The 18,439-nt window shown below is 38.4% G+C and overlaps 6 protein-coding genes across 7 annotated transcripts; 2 read left to right on the top strand and 4 right to left on the bottom strand.

Annotated features, from left to right (window-relative positions):
* Positions 1-36: 36 nt before the first annotated feature.
* Positions 37-2,467, bottom strand: LOC9323598 (DNAJ protein JJJ1 homolog). Its single transcript, XM_002887488.2, has 3 exons — positions 606-2,467; positions 452-513; positions 37-351 (listed from the first exon to the last, which is right to left on the bottom strand). The coding sequence occupies exons 1-3, from the start codon at positions 2,382-2,384 to the stop codon at positions 294-296; spliced, it is 1,899 nt and encodes a 632-aa protein (XP_002887534.1). The 5' UTR covers positions 2,385-2,467; the 3' UTR covers positions 37-293.
* A 91-nt stretch (positions 2,468-2,558) lies between these two features.
* On the bottom strand, positions 2,559-5,644 carry LOC9323597 (mitochondrial substrate carrier family protein E). Its single transcript, XM_002887487.2, has 9 exons — positions 5,178-5,644; positions 4,819-4,934; positions 4,645-4,702; positions 4,324-4,473; positions 3,588-3,798; positions 3,437-3,482; positions 3,222-3,333; positions 3,062-3,134; positions 2,559-2,956 (listed from the first exon to the last, which is right to left on the bottom strand). Exons 1-9 carry the CDS (start codon positions 5,269-5,271, stop codon positions 2,722-2,724), a joined length of 1,095 nt encoding a protein of 364 aa, XP_002887533.1. The 5' UTR covers positions 5,272-5,644; the 3' UTR covers positions 2,559-2,721.
* Positions 5,645-5,742: 98 nt separating this feature from the next.
* On the bottom strand, positions 5,743-8,231 carry LOC9325032 (glycine-rich RNA-binding protein 5, mitochondrial). 2 transcript variants are annotated; one of them, XM_002887486.2, is made up of 5 exons: positions 8,093-8,231; positions 7,344-7,479; positions 7,177-7,245; positions 6,950-7,053; positions 5,743-6,529 (listed from the first exon to the last, which is right to left on the bottom strand). In XM_002887486.2, exons 2-5 carry the CDS (start codon positions 7,459-7,461, stop codon positions 5,942-5,944), a joined length of 879 nt encoding a protein of 292 aa, XP_002887532.1. In that variant the 5' UTR covers positions 7,462-7,479; positions 8,093-8,231; the 3' UTR covers positions 5,743-5,941. The 2 variants fall into 2 exon arrangements, with proteins under 2 accessions (XP_002887532.1, XP_020865595.1); XM_021009936.1 differs by having other exon boundaries at positions 7,344-7,472; positions 8,093-8,177.
* A 78-nt stretch (positions 8,232-8,309) lies between these two features.
* LOC9323596 (homeobox protein 10) lies at positions 8,310-9,926 on the top strand. Its single transcript, XM_002888922.2, has 3 exons — positions 8,310-8,524; positions 8,615-9,427; positions 9,514-9,926. The coding sequence occupies exons 2-3, from the start codon at positions 8,685-8,687 to the stop codon at positions 9,743-9,745; spliced, it is 975 nt and encodes a 324-aa protein (XP_002888968.1). The 5' UTR covers positions 8,310-8,524; positions 8,615-8,684; the 3' UTR covers positions 9,746-9,926.
* Positions 9,927-9,954: 28 nt separating this feature from the next.
* Positions 9,955-12,798, bottom strand: LOC9325031 (glycerophosphodiester phosphodiesterase GDPD5). The gene is made up of 8 exons (XM_002887485.2): positions 12,645-12,798; positions 11,911-12,089; positions 11,546-11,729; positions 11,245-11,319; positions 11,029-11,138; positions 10,638-10,856; positions 10,387-10,542; positions 9,955-10,297 (listed from the first exon to the last, which is right to left on the bottom strand). Exons 1-8 carry the CDS (start codon positions 12,655-12,657, stop codon positions 10,058-10,060), a joined length of 1,176 nt encoding a protein of 391 aa, XP_002887531.1. The 5' UTR covers positions 12,658-12,798; the 3' UTR covers positions 9,955-10,057.
* A 2,219-nt stretch (positions 12,799-15,017) lies between these two features.
* Positions 15,018-18,023, top strand: LOC110224169 (probably inactive leucine-rich repeat receptor-like protein kinase At2g25790). Its single transcript, XM_021009934.1, is given in 5 exon segments — positions 15,018-15,217; positions 15,356-15,430; positions 15,692-16,503; positions 16,505-17,093; positions 17,096-18,023. Coding segments are annotated over 5 exon segments (1,590 nt in total). The 5' UTR covers positions 15,018-15,192; the 3' UTR covers positions 17,185-18,023.
* Positions 18,024-18,439: the final 416 nt, after the last annotated feature.

The raw sequence follows: 18,439 nt of genomic DNA, 5'->3' as shown, positions 1-18,439 counted from the left end.
GCCAAACATGGATTTGACAAAGAGAAAAGAAACCAGTGTCGTAATCTTAGTCTAACCTTTGAAAGATTTATTCTGCAAAATCATTGCTTCAAACATACAAGAAGTGGTATACAAAGTTTGGTCATCAATTCGTTCGCAATAGAATAATGTCAAAAATGCAGGCAGCTTATTTGCCATCTATCCCCCTTGTTCTTTGTGTCCATGTATAAATTTAATCAAAGAATGCAAATCTCCAGCCAACCTTTGGTTCTTCTCTGCATAATCCTTAGATGCACTTTAAAATGAGCAATGGATCATCGGGATTTCACTGTCGCATGACCGCTATCAGCCAAATGCTTGTGTAGTTTTGTTCTGCCCATGGTAGATAAATGGTGGGTCAACATTTGAATGATACAAAATATACTGCTCGAAGATCAGAGATGACGAAAGAACAAATATCTAATGAACCAACCTCGACTCAAACTCCTCTCCACATCTATCGCATTCATTACTACTGTTTTTCTTCGTTGTGCCCTGCATTATGACATATGATGACATATATGATTTCAAGAATTATCACACCACATATGGGATTTAGTGATGCTACAAGGGGAGAAAGATTTTACCTTGGTTTTCATTCCTCTGGTGGATTTCTTTGATCTGGGAGCCTTCTTGTAATCCTGCGCCTCCATGTCTCGATTTACATATGGAGTATCATCCGCTTCACTGCTCTTTTCCATTAATTCTCCCTGGTTATTCTTATCCTTCCCCTTTTTGCTTCTGCGCCTCCTGCCTGTGCTCTTCCTGTTATCATACTCCATTGAATTTGCCTCATCCTTCTGAGAATCCTCAAATGCTCCGGAGGCTGAGTCCGTTGCATTCACGTTTTCATCTGGATTACCGTCGTCTCCAGGTACCTGTACTTTGCTGGTGTCATCTGCCATGTCTTTTCCAGCATTCTGTTTATTTCTCTCCTCCTTAGCTTCTTTATTCCTACCTGTGTTTTTCTGGTAATCAACTTCGCTAAACTCTGCTGTATCACTCTCGATCTCGACTTCAATTTCATCTTCTTCCTTTGATACGGCATTCTTTCGCTTTTTCTTCTGTCCAGATACCATTTTCTTGAGTAGAGTCATCTCGTCATCCTCATCCTCACTTTCACTAGATCCTTTCATATCCTCCTCTGCCACAAAATACTCCTCATCAGTTTCATCAGCTTCACCTACAACTTCATCCTCAACATCATTTTCTTCATCGTCGATATTTAACTCCTCCTGAAGCTTCTCATGCAGCTCCTCTACACTTTCAGGTGGCTTTAATGGCCCATCAGTCTCTTCCTCCTCTATTTCCTCTTCATAATCAGTGAATGACTCTCTCAACTCCGCCACTTTCTCTTTATGCTTCTTCGACTGTTCGTGGTTTCTCCACTGCTTCTCACTTTTGAACTTCTTGCTACAAACAATACAATAGAGCTGCTCATTCTTCCTCTTCGCATCATCATCCTCCTCTTCCAATACATTGAACCCTGCCCCTTCCTCCTCTCCCTCCTGAGCCTTTGCCCATTCAGGCTCCTCATAGTTCATAGCTCTCTCCAATCTCTCCTTCTCCATCTTCTTCTTCCTCTCCCTCTCCTCCTCTTTCTTCTTCTCCATCTCTGCATTCTTCTTCACCATCATGTCAATCACTCTCTTATCCCTCTTCTTTACAAACTCTGCCAAACCCCTCACAGTCTCATTATACTCTCTCTTCGCCTTCTTCCTCACCTTCTTATTCTCCTCCTCCATCAACCTTCTCGACTTTCGATTTGGTCCAGCCATCACATCATACTCATCCACCCAGCAGAAATCCATAACAGTGGAAAAACCTAACCAGTAATTATAAAACGCCGTCACCTGAGCGTAAGGACTCTCTAGATTCCCCATAATCGGAGCTTCCCTCACAGAATCCATCCTCAAACCTAACGTTCTCGCGAACTTAATCTCGTTGAGGTAAACACTATTAAACACATCGTAATACACCTTGTAGAATCCTTTTCCGATATCTGAGTATCCAGAATATACAGTGGGAGTGAAGAAAGCGAATAGATCCGGAACAGAGCCACCAGGCATACCACCAGATTTCGAGCCACCGGCTGAGCTATGGTCAGCGAATAGAATCTGAGATCGATGGGAATCATACCAGGCTCGTTCCTTGGGATCGGATAAAACCTCGTAAGCGTGAACGAGCTCTTGGAACTGGGCGGTGGCTTCAGCCTCAGATAATCCACCGGCTTTCATAAGCTTGTCGGGATGACGCTGCAAAGCTAAACGCCGGTAAGAGGATCGAATCTCGTCCGGCGAGGATTCCTTGCTGATACCGAGAACCTCGTAGTGGCATCGTTTCTCCGAGCGAGACGAAGACGCCATCTCTGGTTTTTTAGGGTTTAGGCTATTTCACTTTTGTCGATTTTAAACGCATACCCAGTTCGAGCTGTCCTAGATTTGACCTTGGAGATGTATATATATAGGAACAATAAATTCATTTCATTTTTCATTTTTCTTAATACATTTATTTTATCTTCAGGCTAATATAACCGGAAATTTAAGATAAGCACTGTATCTTAGTATTAAAAAGGGATCAGAGATTGTTGTTAACAGTATCTTAGAAGAGAAAGAAAACGTTGAGCCATTTATAGACAAGTTTGTGAATGCTCCTCACTCTTTATACTTGGAGACAAGAATCTCACTAGTTCTCAGTTTCTCGCTAACCTTCATGCACTGAAGTAGAAGATGTTTTCCTCTCTATGCTCAAATTTGAGACGACATTGTTATTATTATTACCTTTCTCCCTGAAATTATCTCTAAGGAATTCAACGGCCATGAAGGTGAGTGCCGAGGCCGGAAGATACCACATGACCCTTGGGACGCTTCCCCGGAAAAACCCTTCTGGACCTTCCTTCCTCCATATCTGCCTAACTGCATCCAACCATCCCTTGTACCTAAAACTCAACGAAATTACCAAAGCTTAATCAAAACAAGTTCTTGAATCTACTTGGGGATGCTAGTTAGATGATCATATGAATCTGTGAGAACATGAGACATACTTGATCGTTGATCCTTGCACTTGCAGTCTTGTTTTTACAACATCCAAAGGAGTTGTGAGATAAGCGCTTAGTCCTGGAGAGACATTAATTAAACATGGGTCACTATGTTGGATGAGCTATTAGAAACGTATTCTTTACAACTGATCTCATTCTAACGTACCACCAGCTAATCCTCCCAATACTAGACCCTCTATCGAACTGTTGACTCCATATTGTGGAAACTTTTTCTTTCCCTGATCTGTTAGATCCTTTAATGCTTCGTAAAACACTACCTGAGATGGAAAAACAGAGCGACCATGAGGAGACAAAGACCCTAAGATGAACGGAGGTAACAGTTTTACAGAAGTGCCATATTACATAGTGACATAGTCATACCATAAGACCAGCAAAAGGCACGTCCCTCGCTAGTGTAGACCAATATCTGCCAGAGGAAAAAGGAAAATAATAACATGGGTCTCTTGACACAAGTCGACAATCAGGATGATTTATTCAATTCACAATAATAGCCTGAGCAAAAGTTACATACCCAGCATACAGCCCTTTTGGCCCTTGCTCTTTCCATATTGAGCATCCAGCCTGGAACATTCCAGTGTAATAACCATACATGTCACCTCTTGGTTTCACCGGAACGCTGTTCCTCAAAATAAAAGAGCTCCAGGAGCTACTAGTGCCTTGAATTTGCATTCGCTGCTTTATGACTTCACAAGGAACATATACGAAAGAACCAAGTGTATCACCTGAAACAAGGAAAGAAGCAGCAGAACACAAAAGGAATCAGAAGCTTTATAACTTCAGATAACTCTAGGTTTACTTTCATTTTCCAACTTTTTGGGAATCCCCTCATGAAGTGTATGTAAAATACAGCCACAATCTTTCATGATGATATTCACAACAAGGCCAGTCAATGACGTCTCATGATAGAGTAATAAATATTGCAACATATTCTCAAGTAAGTCTCAAGTAAGCAATCAGCAATTCTTGCAACCTTGCTCTAAAATGCGTAAGTTAGAATCATCATGTATCCGTAATAACCTGGATCTTATCTTTACAAGACCCACCATATCCGTGAGTTAGAATCATCACATAACATTGACATGTCTGAGAATATCTGATTCTTCAGCCAGGTTATATCTAGTTTCATTTCTGCTGCATGCTTGGCATTCTAAATCAATTTCCACTCGAGCGAACATATGTTTCCCTCCTATCTTTACCATTATTTCAATGATCAGATGAATGAGAGCGGAGACACTTAGATAACATACCAACTGCTCCTGCTATAAAATGCGCCCAGTGGCCCGCTAAGCTGGGATGAGACTCTTCAATCCATTTCTTTGTGGACTCAATAAAACCAAAGTAGGTTGCTCCAGTGGCAAGAGATCCAGTGACTCCAGGAGCAATGCCCCTATAAAAGCCTAAAATAAGGTGAGCAGCAAAATAAGATAAACAAAAAATACAGATCATAAATAGTTTTCTGTTCCAAGTTCTCAGCACAAACATGTACAGCATAGGACAGTGATGATAAGTAGGACAGTGAACCACACATACGCATGCCACAAGAAGATAAAAGGGAATGGATGATGCACCTTTTAATCCATCACCAACCCAGACCGTTCGGAGCATTTGTGGAATACTCTTTTGTCTCTGCAATCACAATTCGAGAGATTATACACTCCAAAAATAAAGGTAAGTACACAATCAGGTCTAATCTATATTTCCTAAGCCAAAGGCCACTGAAAGTGATGTTTTGTCAATAATACCTGAGTTGCATTCATGATAATTTGACTCTGAAGTCTGGTTTTGAGAGTATCCACGGGATGCATCATTCCTTCTCCAAAAGCTCCAGCTATACCTCCCCATAAGAACTCTCTCCACACTACATCAATGTGTTGTACGTTAGACTATTGACCAGACTTGCAACTATTAAATTCCGATGAAAGTGAAAAAGGTATGCCACTGAACATGATCCAGGTGTTCTCATCACAATCACCAGACGAAATCTCAACATTTCGCTAAAAAACTCATCGTCTAAGCGTAATCATGAACATAAATCAACGATTTCCGTCGCAACAAACCAAAGAGAAACGATGAGACGGAAGAAGAGAGACTCGTCGCTTACCGAAAAATTGATCATGCGTGGCTTTGATTTCGACGCTCTTACGGTAACTCAGAGGAGGTTGCTCATGGCTCGAATCCGGGCTCTTCGTCGCCATTTCCGTTGCAGAGAGAAGGGACTGAATCTTCTCGAAGCTTCCAAGAGTTTGTTAGGGTTTATGAGGTTTTAATGAAAGCAATGTTGCGCTTTCTCCAATTCGCCGTGACCGGCGACGAATACCAATTTGTGAACCGCAACGATTTACTGAAAACAATTAAAAATATTTGTTTTTTTCACATTTCCAGAAATTCTTATGGGTAAAATTGTAATTTCCACAATTCATTAGTCCTTTTCAGTAACTAAACTCTTCTCCAGGAGATCAACAACATAATTCCTACGAGCCGAAACCGAAATCGGCGGCGAGTTTTCCGGTGTATAAAATTTCTGGTTTGATCTTCTTCTTCTTCTTAATCTTCATATTCTTTCTCAAGGTCAATCTGTCATCCCAATATAACGTCTAAATTGATCATTTTATTCGAGTTTGGTTGCACTGCAGGTTCAATGCTACATGCTTTGACTTCGACGTCTCTGTTAAAAGTTATTACAGTTTATATTTATTGGCCCGCAAATGTTATAAAACATAAAGAAAATCGACCAACTAAAGAGGTCTCTACATGATAAACAACCTCAAACGTTAAATAGAGATTAAGAAACTTCCATAAGTTTAGACTGAAACCGCAAAACAAAAGTTCCAGGACGCAAACGTACACGGAGAAACATCGTGGAGACTAGGCTCTCTTGGCAACATCGCCATCGTCAGTCTGATCAAACCCATCTGGACCATTCTCTGTTTTACCATTCTCTGCATCACCAAATTGATTGTCACTGCCACCAAATTGTTCATCGCCGCCGAATCCGCTATCAAGCTGATGATCTGTATCGTTGCCTAATGGTTGGTTGCTGCCAAACTTGTTATCAAAGCCAGCATTTGAGGAACTGCCTTGGGCAAAGTTGTCACTTCCACCAACACCACCCGCAACACCATATCCGCCACCACTGCCAAGATTGCTTCCATAACCACCACCACCACCAACAGCATTTCCAGTATAAGGAGGGTTACCTCCATAACCACCACCACCCCCAGCATTTCCACCATAGGAAGAGTTACCGCCATAACCACCACCACCCCCAGCATTTCCACCATACGAAGAGTTGCCTCCATAACCACCAGCTGGAGCACCATAACCTCCAGCTGGAGCACCATAACCACCGTCTGAAGCACCGTAACCACCACCAGGACCACCGAATCCCCTTCCTCCAAATCCACTTCCTCTTTCAGTTGCATAATTCACCCTAATTCTTCGACCATGAAGGTCCTATACAAAAAAAAAAACCCAATAAACACCAATTGAAAATGCCAAGCAAAGTAGGTTCTTCAGCGTTTTCTGAATCATCTAGACACAGTCTGAACACACAGCTTTCATTTTGTAACAAGATATACAATCCACAAACAGAAAGATATATTGCCCCACCTTTAATCCCTTCATTAAGAGCAAGTCGCTGCTTAACGGATTAACAGTATTTCAAGCTAGATGATAAACATCTAGCCTACCTATGTTGCCAACGTTTGAAAGGACAAAAATTTAAGTGTTCTAGAAAGATGAATCGTCAAGGCACAACGATTTGAAAAAGGTCAAACATCCAAAAACAAACAATATTGGTCAGAAAAGGAACGACAAAGAAATAAGGCACACAACATCTTAGTATCAAAACAAGTTGGAACATTTGTGTGATACCTGTCCATCCAATTGCATGGCATTACTAGCCTCCTCAGTGGAAGTAAATGTTACGAAAGCAAAGCCCCTAGATCTGCCTGTTTCACGGTCCACAATAATCTTTGCTGCAATTGATAAAAATTAGTCAGCTGTCAAGAGTAAAACCACAAAATAATTCAGAGGCAAAAGAAAGATAATACTTCAAAGGCTAGAGTTTTGCAATAACTTAAAGGGATATAGCTAGTTACCATCAACAACTTCTCCATATTTGCTAAAAGCTTCTCTTAAGCCAAACTCATCAGTGCTATAGGAGATACCTGAAGAAACATAGACAATTTTGAGACAAACAAGCAGATAAAAACAGGAAAAATAAAGAGAGTACTTTCTCGCAGAGCCGAATTAGAGTCATAGTCACCTCCAACAAAGATTTTTGATGAAGACATGCAGCGGATGCTCTGTAGCATTGAGCTAGAGGCAGTGACATGGCTGCTGGTCTGACTAAATATCCTTCCAACTTTACTTAAGAAAGCCATTTGGTGTATACCTGTATTCTAGAAACAAATGAAAGAGCAATCACTTGGTGGTTAGGCAAATTTAAGGACACATCAAAACATAGATTAGTGCTTTCAGAAAAAGGTGGTTACAGAAGATGAAAGTTATGAGAAGACCACGCGTAAGACCCATCAATTCAATCGTCAATAAAATCAAGAAAAAGCATTCTTTCATCAAATAAATCATCTACAATACAAGAAAAATAAAAACTTCATGATCTGTTCTCATGTTTTGTTACACATATGGTGACCGAAAGATTATCAGACACGAAAAATCTATGCTGTCACAATATCAGTTTACAAAATTTCTAATTCCAGCAACAAACATCAGTTCCTAGGGAGAATTTAAGAAAAATTTAACCAAAGCTTACAAGGTCAACTCACTAAACCCCATATATAGCATCAATAAACACATCTAAATTCCAAATCAAAGTCGTAAGGTTGCAAAAGAGAATTATGAAAAAGGTATTGAGCAGAAAATCAACAAACAGAGAACAATTTTAGTTTCGGATCAAACGAATGAAACATCGGAATAAAAGATCGAATCCATAAAAGCAAAAGAAATTAACAACTTTAAATAGAAAGAGGAAAGGAAGAATCGACGAGACTGTACCTAATCTCTAGGGTTTAACGGAGATGATCTCTCTGGAAGCGTCTTTCAATTCTCGCCAGTAGTGAAAACCCTGAGAGGCTTATGCTAAGAGTTTCGCTTATCTTGTCCGTTGATTTATTTTAGATAATCTTGACCGTTGATTCATTTAGACTCGGTTAAACTAAACCAATCGAATTGAGTCAAAACCGAAACCGGATTAAAATGATCAATCTTTTTTTATCTTTACTTTTAGCAATGGCGAAAAATAGTTGATTAAAGTTGGGTACTAATTATTATTTTCAGTAAGAAAATAACAACTCCTTGACGCGTGCATGTCCTTTAAACTCTCAATCTCCAAATTCCAAAACCCAACAAAAAAAAAATCCTCTGAAATTTACTAAAATTAATCTCTTCTTGCTTGTGTTCATCGTCTTCATCGTAATCCTCTGAAACGTAAGGCTAATAATCAAATCTCTTCGTAAAATGTTATTGATGTTTTTTTCTTTGGTGAAATCTATAATTCTTTGTCTTGCTACGTTTCAGATTGAAAATATTGGCAAGAAGTAGATAAAACTTAAAACCCAAGAAACAGAGATTCTTACGTTTTGGAATCATGGAATCATCTCAAGAACAAAGTTTTTTTAACCCCACGAACCAAAGCTCGAAAAACCTAGCTTCTAAACCTGAGACAGAAGATCCAATCTCAAGACTTTCTTCTTCTTCTTCCTCTTCTTGTTCTTCCATAGAAGCCGAACCAAGACCTGATCAGAATCTAAACAACAATGTAGAGCAATCTCCTCCGACACAGGTCATGGAAAGATCCACAAACAACACAACAACAACAACAACAACAACGACTTCGAGCCCTAATACACCTCCTTACAGAATCCCTTCACATGTTTTCGCAAGAACAACCTCTACAGCTCCAGAATGGAGCACTATGTCCAATGAATCTCTTTTCAGCATCCACATGGGTAACAATAGCTTCACGGGTGGAGATTATTTCAAATCCGGCGAGCTCACGTTTCCTCAGCCTCCTTCACCAATAACTCCTCCTTTGCCTTCGCCTTTACCATCCCCTCCCCACAACGCGAACCAAGGAGGAGCCGTAGGACCTGCGGCTGAGGTAAAAACTCCGGTGGATATAGGCAAGAAAGCAGCTGAAACAGATAAAGCTTACCGCGCAAGTAAAGAAGACGAGCAAAAAGCTGCAGCAAGTATAAGAGAGGTTATCATGGCTAATGAAGCAGCTAACAAAGACAACAACAATAACAACAATACCAAAACCAATAAACTGGATCGTTCTGTTTCTCGTCGCTCAGAAGATTTAAGCCTCAAGTCTTTCGCTTTTCCAGTGTAAGATAAAAAAACTTTTCTTGATCATCTACCTCCGTTTCATGTGTTTCTTTTCTCATTTTATTATTTTGTTGTTCATTGCGTAGATTGGGGAATGCAGACAAAGGCGGGTTACAAGGTTCCACGCCTCAAAAGAAGCAGGGAAAGCCTTCGCAGCCAGAGACACCGCAGATTTCGACTGAAACTGAAAGAGATGAAGGATTGAAGAAAGAGGAAGCTCCTAAATCAGTAGCTCCTAAAGCAGAAGCGGAACGTGCTTCTAATCGCAACCCCAACTGGCTCTCTTGCTTCCCTTGTTGCACAACCTTCTGTGTCTAATGGAAACATCTTTTGAGGGGATTGCGTTTGATTTGTTTACCATCTTTAAGTTTGATAGAGAAATTATTTCCTTCTTCTTGGTATTATAGAAGTTTGTTCCAAGATTTACAAAGTCCTTTTTAACTTTTGTATTTAATCTTGTGAAGTAAACAATTACGATTTGATAAAGTTGAGTTTTTTTCTTTGATTTGATATTTAAAACTCCTCTCTGCTTCTTAACAACTTTGCTCTTCTTAAGAATGATCATTAAGACTTTATTCAATACAATTAATGGAAAACAATAGGTTTACTGATAGGTGTTAATGTGGAACTTTAAGCCTTTGCATAAGGGAGGACCAATGAGGCAATTTGACCCAAAAGCTGTCGTGGAGACTTGGAGGTATCAGGTAATGGAGATGTCCATTCTTGAAAGTTATGGAGGCTGCCTGTGAAATCAGTGAAGAGTCCATCAACTCCAATCTTATTGATCCAGTAGTCGTATTCCTTATATGGGTCTTGGCTAAAGTTAAAGTGTAAGTATTCGTGTTCATTCCTGTACGTATATGGATGCACCTGTGTAATTTGTATCACAACGAACATGGTCAAGAAGTTATTAGCATGTGTTACTGATTATCACTATCCGGGTGAATTTTAAATCCTACCTGTAGATTATGTGCGTGAGCTCTTTTGACCAAATCTGTGGGGGCGAGCATATAGTTGTTATTTACTGGAACTATTGTATCCTTCCATGGTCCGATACCCACAACATATTGCTTGATGTAGTCGAAATACGCATCTGATGTGATCTCTGCGTATGTCTGCTTGGATTTGCGAGAAAGATCTACCAATCATTTTTGATGGAAGCAAAAGAACTTTCAGGAATCGAAAACAATATGACGAGTAGAGCATTGACCTGGTTAGTGTCTTGCGTCGGCATGGTAACATCGTCTATTAGAAGGACTTTCGGCGAGTCTGTCAAATTTGATATGTACACGAGTGAAGTTGGGGCAAATGACTGAATAAATAATGGTTTTTTCAACCACTTCTTGGACAAATATGAGCCTCCATACCCATACTTCTTAAGTGTCTCCACAACTTTATCCTCAAATCTCTTACCACCAGGCCATTTGACCTGCAAATATATAACAGTGATAGCAGTAAAGGTTAAGGTCACCTGCAGGGGAAATGAAAGCTAAAAGGTAATCATTTTCTGCAAATTGAACCTAATGGTATATGTGGCTTTTTAAGTCAATCTAAGGGATTTCAGTAAAAGTAGAAGTCAAGCTTGTAGGATTGTGACTCACATGCTGGTTCATTAAAACTGGATTTTTAATCTCAGGATATATCCCAACAACTCTTGGAGCATCCCGAGCAATGGTAATGAATTCCTCAAATGTAATGATAGGGTACATTCCTGATATACAAACAAGGTATGGGCATGGTTAAATATTTCCTGTATTATGCAGTTCTTAGTTAATATCTTCCAACAGCCAAAATATAGGAAAGAAAGGCAAGCAAACCATTGTATTGCTGGTCCCGAAAAGTATATCGCTGTTTTGTACGTAGTTGCTTTAGTTCTTTGAGTGTAAAATCAACTACAAGCAATGAAAGAGGAACCAGTTGTTAGCGAATCATTTAAACTCAAACAAACCAACTTGAAACTTCATTAGATGCTTCTCTAGCTGTTATTGGATGAGATTATGTGCGAGAGATCTATTGAGCAAATGAAAAGGCTTTAAATGCAAAAAAAAAAAAAAAAAAAATCCTCAGCATGCATTGACTCAGGCCTAGGAAAAGAAAGGAGAATTGAGGAATACGTACAAGTGAAAAAGCCAGTGATGTTGAATCCTTGCACATCATATGTCCTTTTACGATCAGCAAACTCCTTGTGGCTTGCAACATCGGTTGTTTCGTCGAGGATACAATCATGGAAACATATAAGCACACCATCTTTGGATGATAAGATATCTGTTTCTATGAAGTCTGTACCTTCTTCAATTGCTTTCTATCATAAGACAAAAAAAAAAAATGCTTTAACAAATTGTTTTAAGGAAGAAGATCCACTTCAACAAACAAACTACTGTGCGATTTCTGTGAGTCAAGCTCTTAAATTCTCATCTTTAGACATGAAAAGTATGAACAAGCAATAATCAAATCAAAGAGAAGGAGATTGATAAAGAAAGTACCAAGTATGCAGCAGTAGTTTCTTCTGGGATCTCTCCATTGGAACCTCTGTGTGCGATGTTATAGGGACGTGAAGTCTGAAGTTGAAGGTTGACACTTTTAGGTCCTTTAACAGGGAGAGGGTGCAATGTCCTCCCAGCACACACAGTAAGTAGAGATAGCCAAATCAAGGGCAAGCATCCTGTAAGATCAACAATAATCAGTTTGTATTGACGTTAGCAGAAACAGAGCCAAGACTCGAACCTTTTTTGTTTAGCTTAACAGGAAACAAATCCAGATAAAATAGAATGATGAGAAATAAGCTTTGGTCTCTCAAGACCCAAAACTTTTTCTAAGCTTTGTAATGAAACAAGAAACAGATCCAAATTCAATAAAACTGATTGTCAAAAAAAAATAAAAAACTAGAAATAAGCATAGTCGCTCAAGATCAAAACTTTTTAATGTTTTTTAGTGTATAGTAAAAAGGAAACAAATCCAGATTCTTTCTTTATTCTCAACCTATTCACTTCTTTTTCAATTTGCTATACAGTTTCATGGATGGGTAATGTTTTTACGAAGAAACTGTAAATTAGACAAATTTCACAAAAACCACAAGCTAAAGCAAATAGAAAGCAAGCAATCAAGTACTACCCAGGTGGAGAAAAGTATAACAATCAAAAACCCATAAAGATTTCATGCATACAAACCCAGAAAACAACAGAAAAGAAAGAGTTGAAATTAAGAAGCTTTTACTTACTTGCAAGAATCATGACGATCTGGTAGATCGATCGGATTGGATGCTTGTTTGATTCTCTTTGTTGTCTCTTATCCCACTCTATCGGTTATTGTCCATTTATAATAAAGTTTTTTTATAAATCTATTTATATCACTCTTACTCCATTACCGTTCTTGGGCGAAAATGTATCACTCACTCTTCTTCAATTCATATTCTTACGAATATTCCATAGTTTTGGTTGACGAAGACTTTTTAAGGTTGCATTTTTTTATTTCTTAATAAAAGTAGTAGTATTCTCTTCTTAATTTTTGTTTTTACTAGTATTTACCAAGCAACGCCTCTCCTTGCCAAAATTGCAAACAAAATCCTCCCGTCTCCCATATTCCCACACAAATGGCGATGCATTATCACTTTTTCCATTTTGATCCACAATGTATGTATTTGCGTTTGTTCTATTACTCACCATCGAAGCCTCATGCTGTGGTTCGCCGGAATATACTTGTTTGACGCCCAATCGAAGGTCCGGTGCGTCTTAATCGCTCTTCTAGCTTTATTCAACGGTCCGGGTCGACCCAATTGCTGTTTCTAACTCCGATGGATGGACAGCGACGGTGGTAGCCGCCGTTTCGTGTGGATGTAGGGTTTTTCTTGGGCGGAGGCGAAAATAAATTTTATTGAAGGAAACGATGGCGTTTTGGTGTTGGCGGTAACATCCACTGTTTCTGACGTGGCATATTTATGCCACATCAGCAATACAGTTACCGTTGAGTGGATGGTTGTTTGTTTGGCAGAGAGTTTAAAGGTAAGATCTTTTGTTCATATATCCTTTAGTTCCAATCCTAAGAAAGCCACACGAGCAATTTCCGTAGGCTTTTCGTCAAGTCTAGTAGTTCACATGTTTTAACAGAATTCAAAGTTAATGACTTTTAGTTCATTGAATGCGTAAGCAACCCTTGAATCATTTTGTGTTATATATGATTGTGAGTAGTTGTCTTAAAAAATCAATTCAAACATTTCATTCCTGGACCTGTGTTGCAATAATTTCATTCGTGAATTTATTATAAGCAAAATATCATATTATAAAAAAGCTTGGTCAGAGTACACGATGCTAACCACTCATTTTCTTCAAAGACTGACTTGTAGACCCAACGACTATTATCATACGAGTAAACGACTCAAAGTAAACGTTAGTTAGATGATAGTTATGACCACTCACGCTACGACCCGGGACTTCGACTTTTCAAATTTACAATTATTTCTTGATGAACTGGGTCTTTTCCACTGGAATTTTGAAATTCTTATAAACGTGGAGATATTTGCATTCAACTCACAGTCACGCACATATTGCCTTTGAGTTTCTTTTGTTTTGCTTTTTATATCATATTTGCTATGGAAGGGAAGGTGTTTTTGGGCCAATACTTGATATGGCTGATGTTACTGTTGGGACAAGTACATGGATACAGAAGCTGTATTGAGAAAGAAAAGAATGCTTTGTTGGAGCTCAAGAAATACATGATCCCAAGGAGGGTAGAATGGGAGCAAGAGCCTCTTCTCACTACTTGGACTAATGACACAAATAGCGATTGCTGCCGGTGGGAGGAAATCAAGTGCAATCCTACAAGCGGAGAGTTCTCTCCTAAACCTTTCTATGCTGCATCCCTTTGAAGAAGTTCGAAGTCTAAACTTAAAGTATTCGGGATTCATTGGCTTATTTGATGATGTGGAAGGTATGACCAGAGTTTCTCCCAGTGTTTATTTTCTTACCTCTTGTGGTCTCTATTTGGAAACTTTTTTGCCGCATTGACATGTTCCATTTCTAGTTGAGCTTTACCATATTTCTTTGGTTTCATTTGTTGAAAGTTGATACCGTTTAAAATGATTATACTTCGATTTTGGCCCTACATCAAAAAGTAATAGATCTGAATTAACTAACTTGATGATAACTAAATCTATCCCATGTAGCACAAAATTACATTCAACTATCACTCATGTTTTCTTCCGAAGTCCATGCAGTGCAACTCTCATAATCTTCATTTGCATGTAGAGCAGATTAATCTGATAATGAATATATTGAAGTGATTAGAGTGAGCCTGAAAGATAATTCTCTTATATTAGTTTGTTAATTTGTAAATCCATATAGAATTTGAAAATTTCTATTAATTATGAAATCAAGATATATGGATTTTGAAATAACATGTGTTTACCCATGGATTTGAATCCTTCTATTTTTCTCTTTCAATTCCATTCAATTCCATTTAAAACATAATTTGGATTCTCAAATCCAAAAACAAATGACTAAACGAATAACATAAGATTTTAACTAGTATTTATAAATCATAGAACCAATAACACATGAATTTAATTAGGATTTTAAAATCAATGATTGAATAACAAATGATTTTTGTTTGGATTTCTAATTCCATATAAATCTATGAACCAATAACCCCTCCTTAGAAGATTAAGAAAGTTGGAGATTCTGGATCTTTCTTTTAGTAAATTCAACAACAGCATCTTTCCTTTTCTTAATGCGGCTACATCACTCACAACTCTGTTTCTTAAGTCGAACTGGATGGATGGCCCTCTTCATGTTAAAGGTATATTTCTCCATTCTTATCCAAGTCAATACTATCTAGCAGGCATATTCTTGATGATGTATCTTTTGCTAGATTGATGCAATTTAAAATTGTTGTCATAACTTTTTTGTGTCATAAATTTGTTGACCTCCATTTCAGAACTCAGAGATTTGAAAAACCTGGAAGTACTGGACCTAAGTGAAAACAAATTTAACTGCTCCATACCAGTACGAGGTAGTTGTCCATAAGTGCTTTGCTTTCTTTTCTAGAGTGGAAAGTTAATTGATTAAAGGGCTGCAAACAACATTGTTGGATTGGTTTATATATCATCCTGTTCGTATTTAAAGTTGTTCACCTTTGTGTGGTTTTGTCTTGTGGTAGAGTTATCATCTGCCCTGAGGAAGCTGAAAGCTCTGAGTCTAAGTGGCAATAAAAAAATTGTGGTTGATTCACGTTTAGTCAAGTGACTAAAAATTCTGCATTTGGTCATTGCAGGGATTTGTGAATTAACGAATATTCAAGAGCTCGATCTCAGTAAAAACAAGCTTGTAGGTCAGTTTCCTTTATGCATAACTAACTTGACTGGAATTCGAGTTCTTGATCTCTCATCGAACCAATTGATTGGGAACGTACCATCTGCTCTCGCTAACCTTGAATCCCTTGAGTACCTATCACTGTTTGATAACAACTTCGAAGGCTTATTCTCACTTGGTTGGCTCGCCAACCTCTCAAAGCTTAAGGTGCTCAGGCTTGATTCATATACCAACTCACGTAGAGTAGAGTTGGAAAGTTCTTGGAAGCCAAAATTTCAGTTGAGTGTTATTTCACTAGGAACTGGCAATTTGGAGAAGGTTCCTCATTTTCTCCAATACCAGAAGGATTTGCGTTATGTTGATCTCTCTAACAATAATATTTCTGGAAATTTTCCTTCATGGCTTTTGGAGAACAATATAAAACTCGAGGTTTTGCTTCTACAGGATAACTCTTTTACAAGCTTTCAGCTACCGCAGTCTGATCATAATCTCCTTTACCTGGATGTTTCAGTTAATGAATTTGATCAACTCTTTCCTCAGAACATTGGGTGGATACTTCCTCGCTTACTTTATATGAATCTAACGAATAATGGTTTTCAAGGAAATCTGCCATCTTCTCTGGGTAACATGGAAATGATTGAATTTCTGGATATGTCTCACAACAGTTTCCATGGTAAGCTACCAAGAAGTTTTTTGAAGGGTTGTTGTTCCTTAGAGTTCTTGAAGTTGGCACATAACAAACTAAGTGGAGAGATTTTTCCAGAATCAGCACACTTTTTTTTTTATGCTAGAGCTGTCTATGGATAACAATCTGTTTACAGGAAAGATTGGAAGAGGTTTGCGGAGCTTGAGATCTTTGTTTGTGATTGACATTTCGAACAACAATCTCACAGGTCTTATTCCAAGTTGGTTTGACGAATTTCCAGATTTATCTGCACTACAGATTTCTAACAACTTGTTGAAAGGTGAAATACCTACATCGTTGTTCAACTTATCCAATCTTCAATTACTGGACCTATCTGCAAACAGGTTATCAGGGAACATACCTCAAGCCATTTCTGGATATGGGGCATTAACAGTGTTACTCCTGCAAGACGATAATTTATCAGGGGTTATTCCAGATACAATGCTAGCAGCAAATGTCATTGTGCTTGATCTAAGAAATAACAGATTGTCTGGGAATATTCCAGAGTTCATCAACACCAAATACATCAGAATTCTTCTTCTCCGAGGGAATAATTTATCAGGCCGTATTCCTCGCCAGTTGTGTGCCCTAAGAAGCATTCACCTCGTGGATCTTGCTAACAACAGATTAAATGGATCCGTACCTTCATGTCTTCGCAATGCATTATTTGGTTTGGCGAAAGAGGATACATCATACGATTATAATCATGTCATTTTTTTCTGAGGAAACATCATATGGCGCTATATTTTTCAAATCTCTGCTCATGCTAGATGAGTTTACCATCAATTACGAGTTAAGCGCCCAGACGATAATCGAGTTCGCAACAAAACACAGATATGATGCCTACAAGAGTGGAAATCTCAAATTATTGTTTGGAATGGATCTCTCAGAAAATGAGCTGAGCGGTGAGATCCCAGTAGAGTTTGGAGATCATCTGAAACTACAAGCTCTCAATCTATCTCACAACAACTTATCAGGAGTGATACCATAAACCTTTTCAGGTCTGAAGAATGTGGAAAACCTTGATCTTTCTTTCAACAGATTACAAGGTCGGATCCCACCAGAACTAACAGAGCTGAGCAGCCTAGCCGTCTTCAATGTCTCATTCAACAACTTATCAGGAGTTGTTCCACAAGGAAGACAGTTTAACACATTTGATACACAAAGCTACTTTGGTAATCCTTTTCTCTGTGGACAACCAACCAACACAAGCTGCAACAGCAATAACTTTGAAGAACCAGATAATGGAGTGGAAGCTGATGAATCCACAATCGACATGGTATCTTTCTACTGGAGTTTTGGTGCAGCCTATGTGACCATACTTCTTGGGATACTCGCATCACTATCTTTTGATTCTCATTGGAGCAGAACTTGGTTCTACATCGTTGATTGCTTCATCCACAAGGTGAGGGGTTTGTTTTGGTAAACACTGCAGCTGCCAAACGCTCCTTATGTGATTTTTTTTTTTCATTGTCGTCTCCATCTGGTGTTAAGTCTTCTCAAACTTCTTGCTTTGTTTCACAAAACCAGAACATAACCTATGTTTTGGTTCCTTTGTACTGTCTTTGAATAAAAGTAATGCCTCAATCATATCTTGGAACTGGTTTAATTCATAATCTACAGTAACACATGAATTTCTTCATGAAACAATTTCATAGTAGAAAGAAACAGTACACATACCAATGATAAATGAAAAGTTACCTTTAATTTCAAGTTGCTTCTCTGTGTTTGTTAGAAGTAATCCTAAATGTACTCGGCTTTACACATAGAGTTTTTGACCCTTTTTTTTTTCTTTTTTTTTTTTGCAATATATTCTTATGCAACTTAACTTTTCGAATTTATCTTTGTTAATTAACAGGTTAGTCCTTCTAACCTGTAAGCTTGGAGGTTTTTGGACATCAAATCTACAATCCAGTTTGATGGTTGTGCAGTCAAGAAGATCATAGAGGAATTATATCCATAAACTATTGAAAACTTACTCTTATTTTTTTTTTCACGATTCATTTTTTATAAACTTGTTCATTA

The sequence above is a fragment of the Arabidopsis lyrata genome, assembly GCF_000004255.2.
Source record: "Arabidopsis lyrata subsp. lyrata unplaced genomic scaffold ARALYscaffold_2, whole genome shotgun sequence".
NCBI classification, from domain to species: Eukaryota; Viridiplantae; Streptophyta; class Magnoliopsida; order Brassicales; family Brassicaceae; genus Arabidopsis; species Arabidopsis lyrata.
This window is presented reverse-complemented; position numbering and strand designations above follow the sequence as displayed.

Coding starts and splice junctions, on each gene's coding strand:
- LOC9323598 (XM_002887488.2), bottom strand. CDS start 2,384: ATGGCGTCTTCGTCTCGCTCGGAGAAACGATGCCACTACGAGGTTCTC. Junction 514..605: donor CCAGAGGAATGAAAACCAAG/GTAAAATCTTTC, acceptor GTCATAATGCAG/GGCACAACGAAGAAAAACAG. Junction 352..451: donor GGAGAGGAGTTTGAGTCGAG/GTTGGTTCATTA, acceptor TACCATGGGCAG/AACAAAACTACACAAGCATT.
- LOC9323597 (XM_002887487.2), bottom strand. CDS start 5,271: ATGGCGACGAAGAGCCCGGATTCGAGCCATGAGCAACCTCCTCTGAGT. Junction 3,483..3,587: donor CCAAAAGGGCTGTATGCTGG/GTATGTAACTTT, acceptor TTCCTCTGGCAG/ATATTGGTCTACACTAGCGA. Junction 2,957..3,061: donor GTGCAAGGATCAACGATCAA/GTATGTCTCATG, acceptor GTTGAGTTTTAG/GTACAAGGGATGGTTGGATG.
- LOC9325032 (XM_002887486.2), bottom strand. CDS start 7,461: ATGGCTTTCTTAAGTAAAGTTGGAAGGATATTTAGTCAGACCAGCAGC. Junction 7,246..7,343: donor ATCAAAAATCTTTGTTGGAG/GTGACTATGACT, acceptor ATGTTTCTTCAG/GTATCTCCTATAGCACTGAT. Junction 6,530..6,949: donor CCATGCAATTGGATGGACAG/GTATCACACAAA, acceptor TTTTTTGTATAG/GACCTTCATGGTCGAAGAAT.
- LOC9323596 (XM_002888922.2), top strand. CDS start 8,685: ATGGAATCATCTCAAGAACAAAGTTTTTTTAACCCCACGAACCAAAGC. Junction 9,428..9,513: donor AAGTCTTTCGCTTTTCCAGT/GTAAGATAAAAA, acceptor TTCATTGCGTAG/ATTGGGGAATGCAGACAAAG.
- LOC9325031 (XM_002887485.2), bottom strand. Junction 11,320..11,545: donor CATCACTGGCTTTTTCACTT/GTACGTATTCCT, acceptor CATTGCTTGTAG/TTGATTTTACACTCAAAGAA. Junction 10,298..10,386: donor CTCACGCACATAATCTACAG/GTAGGATTTAAA, acceptor CAAATTACACAG/GTGCATCCATATACGTACAG.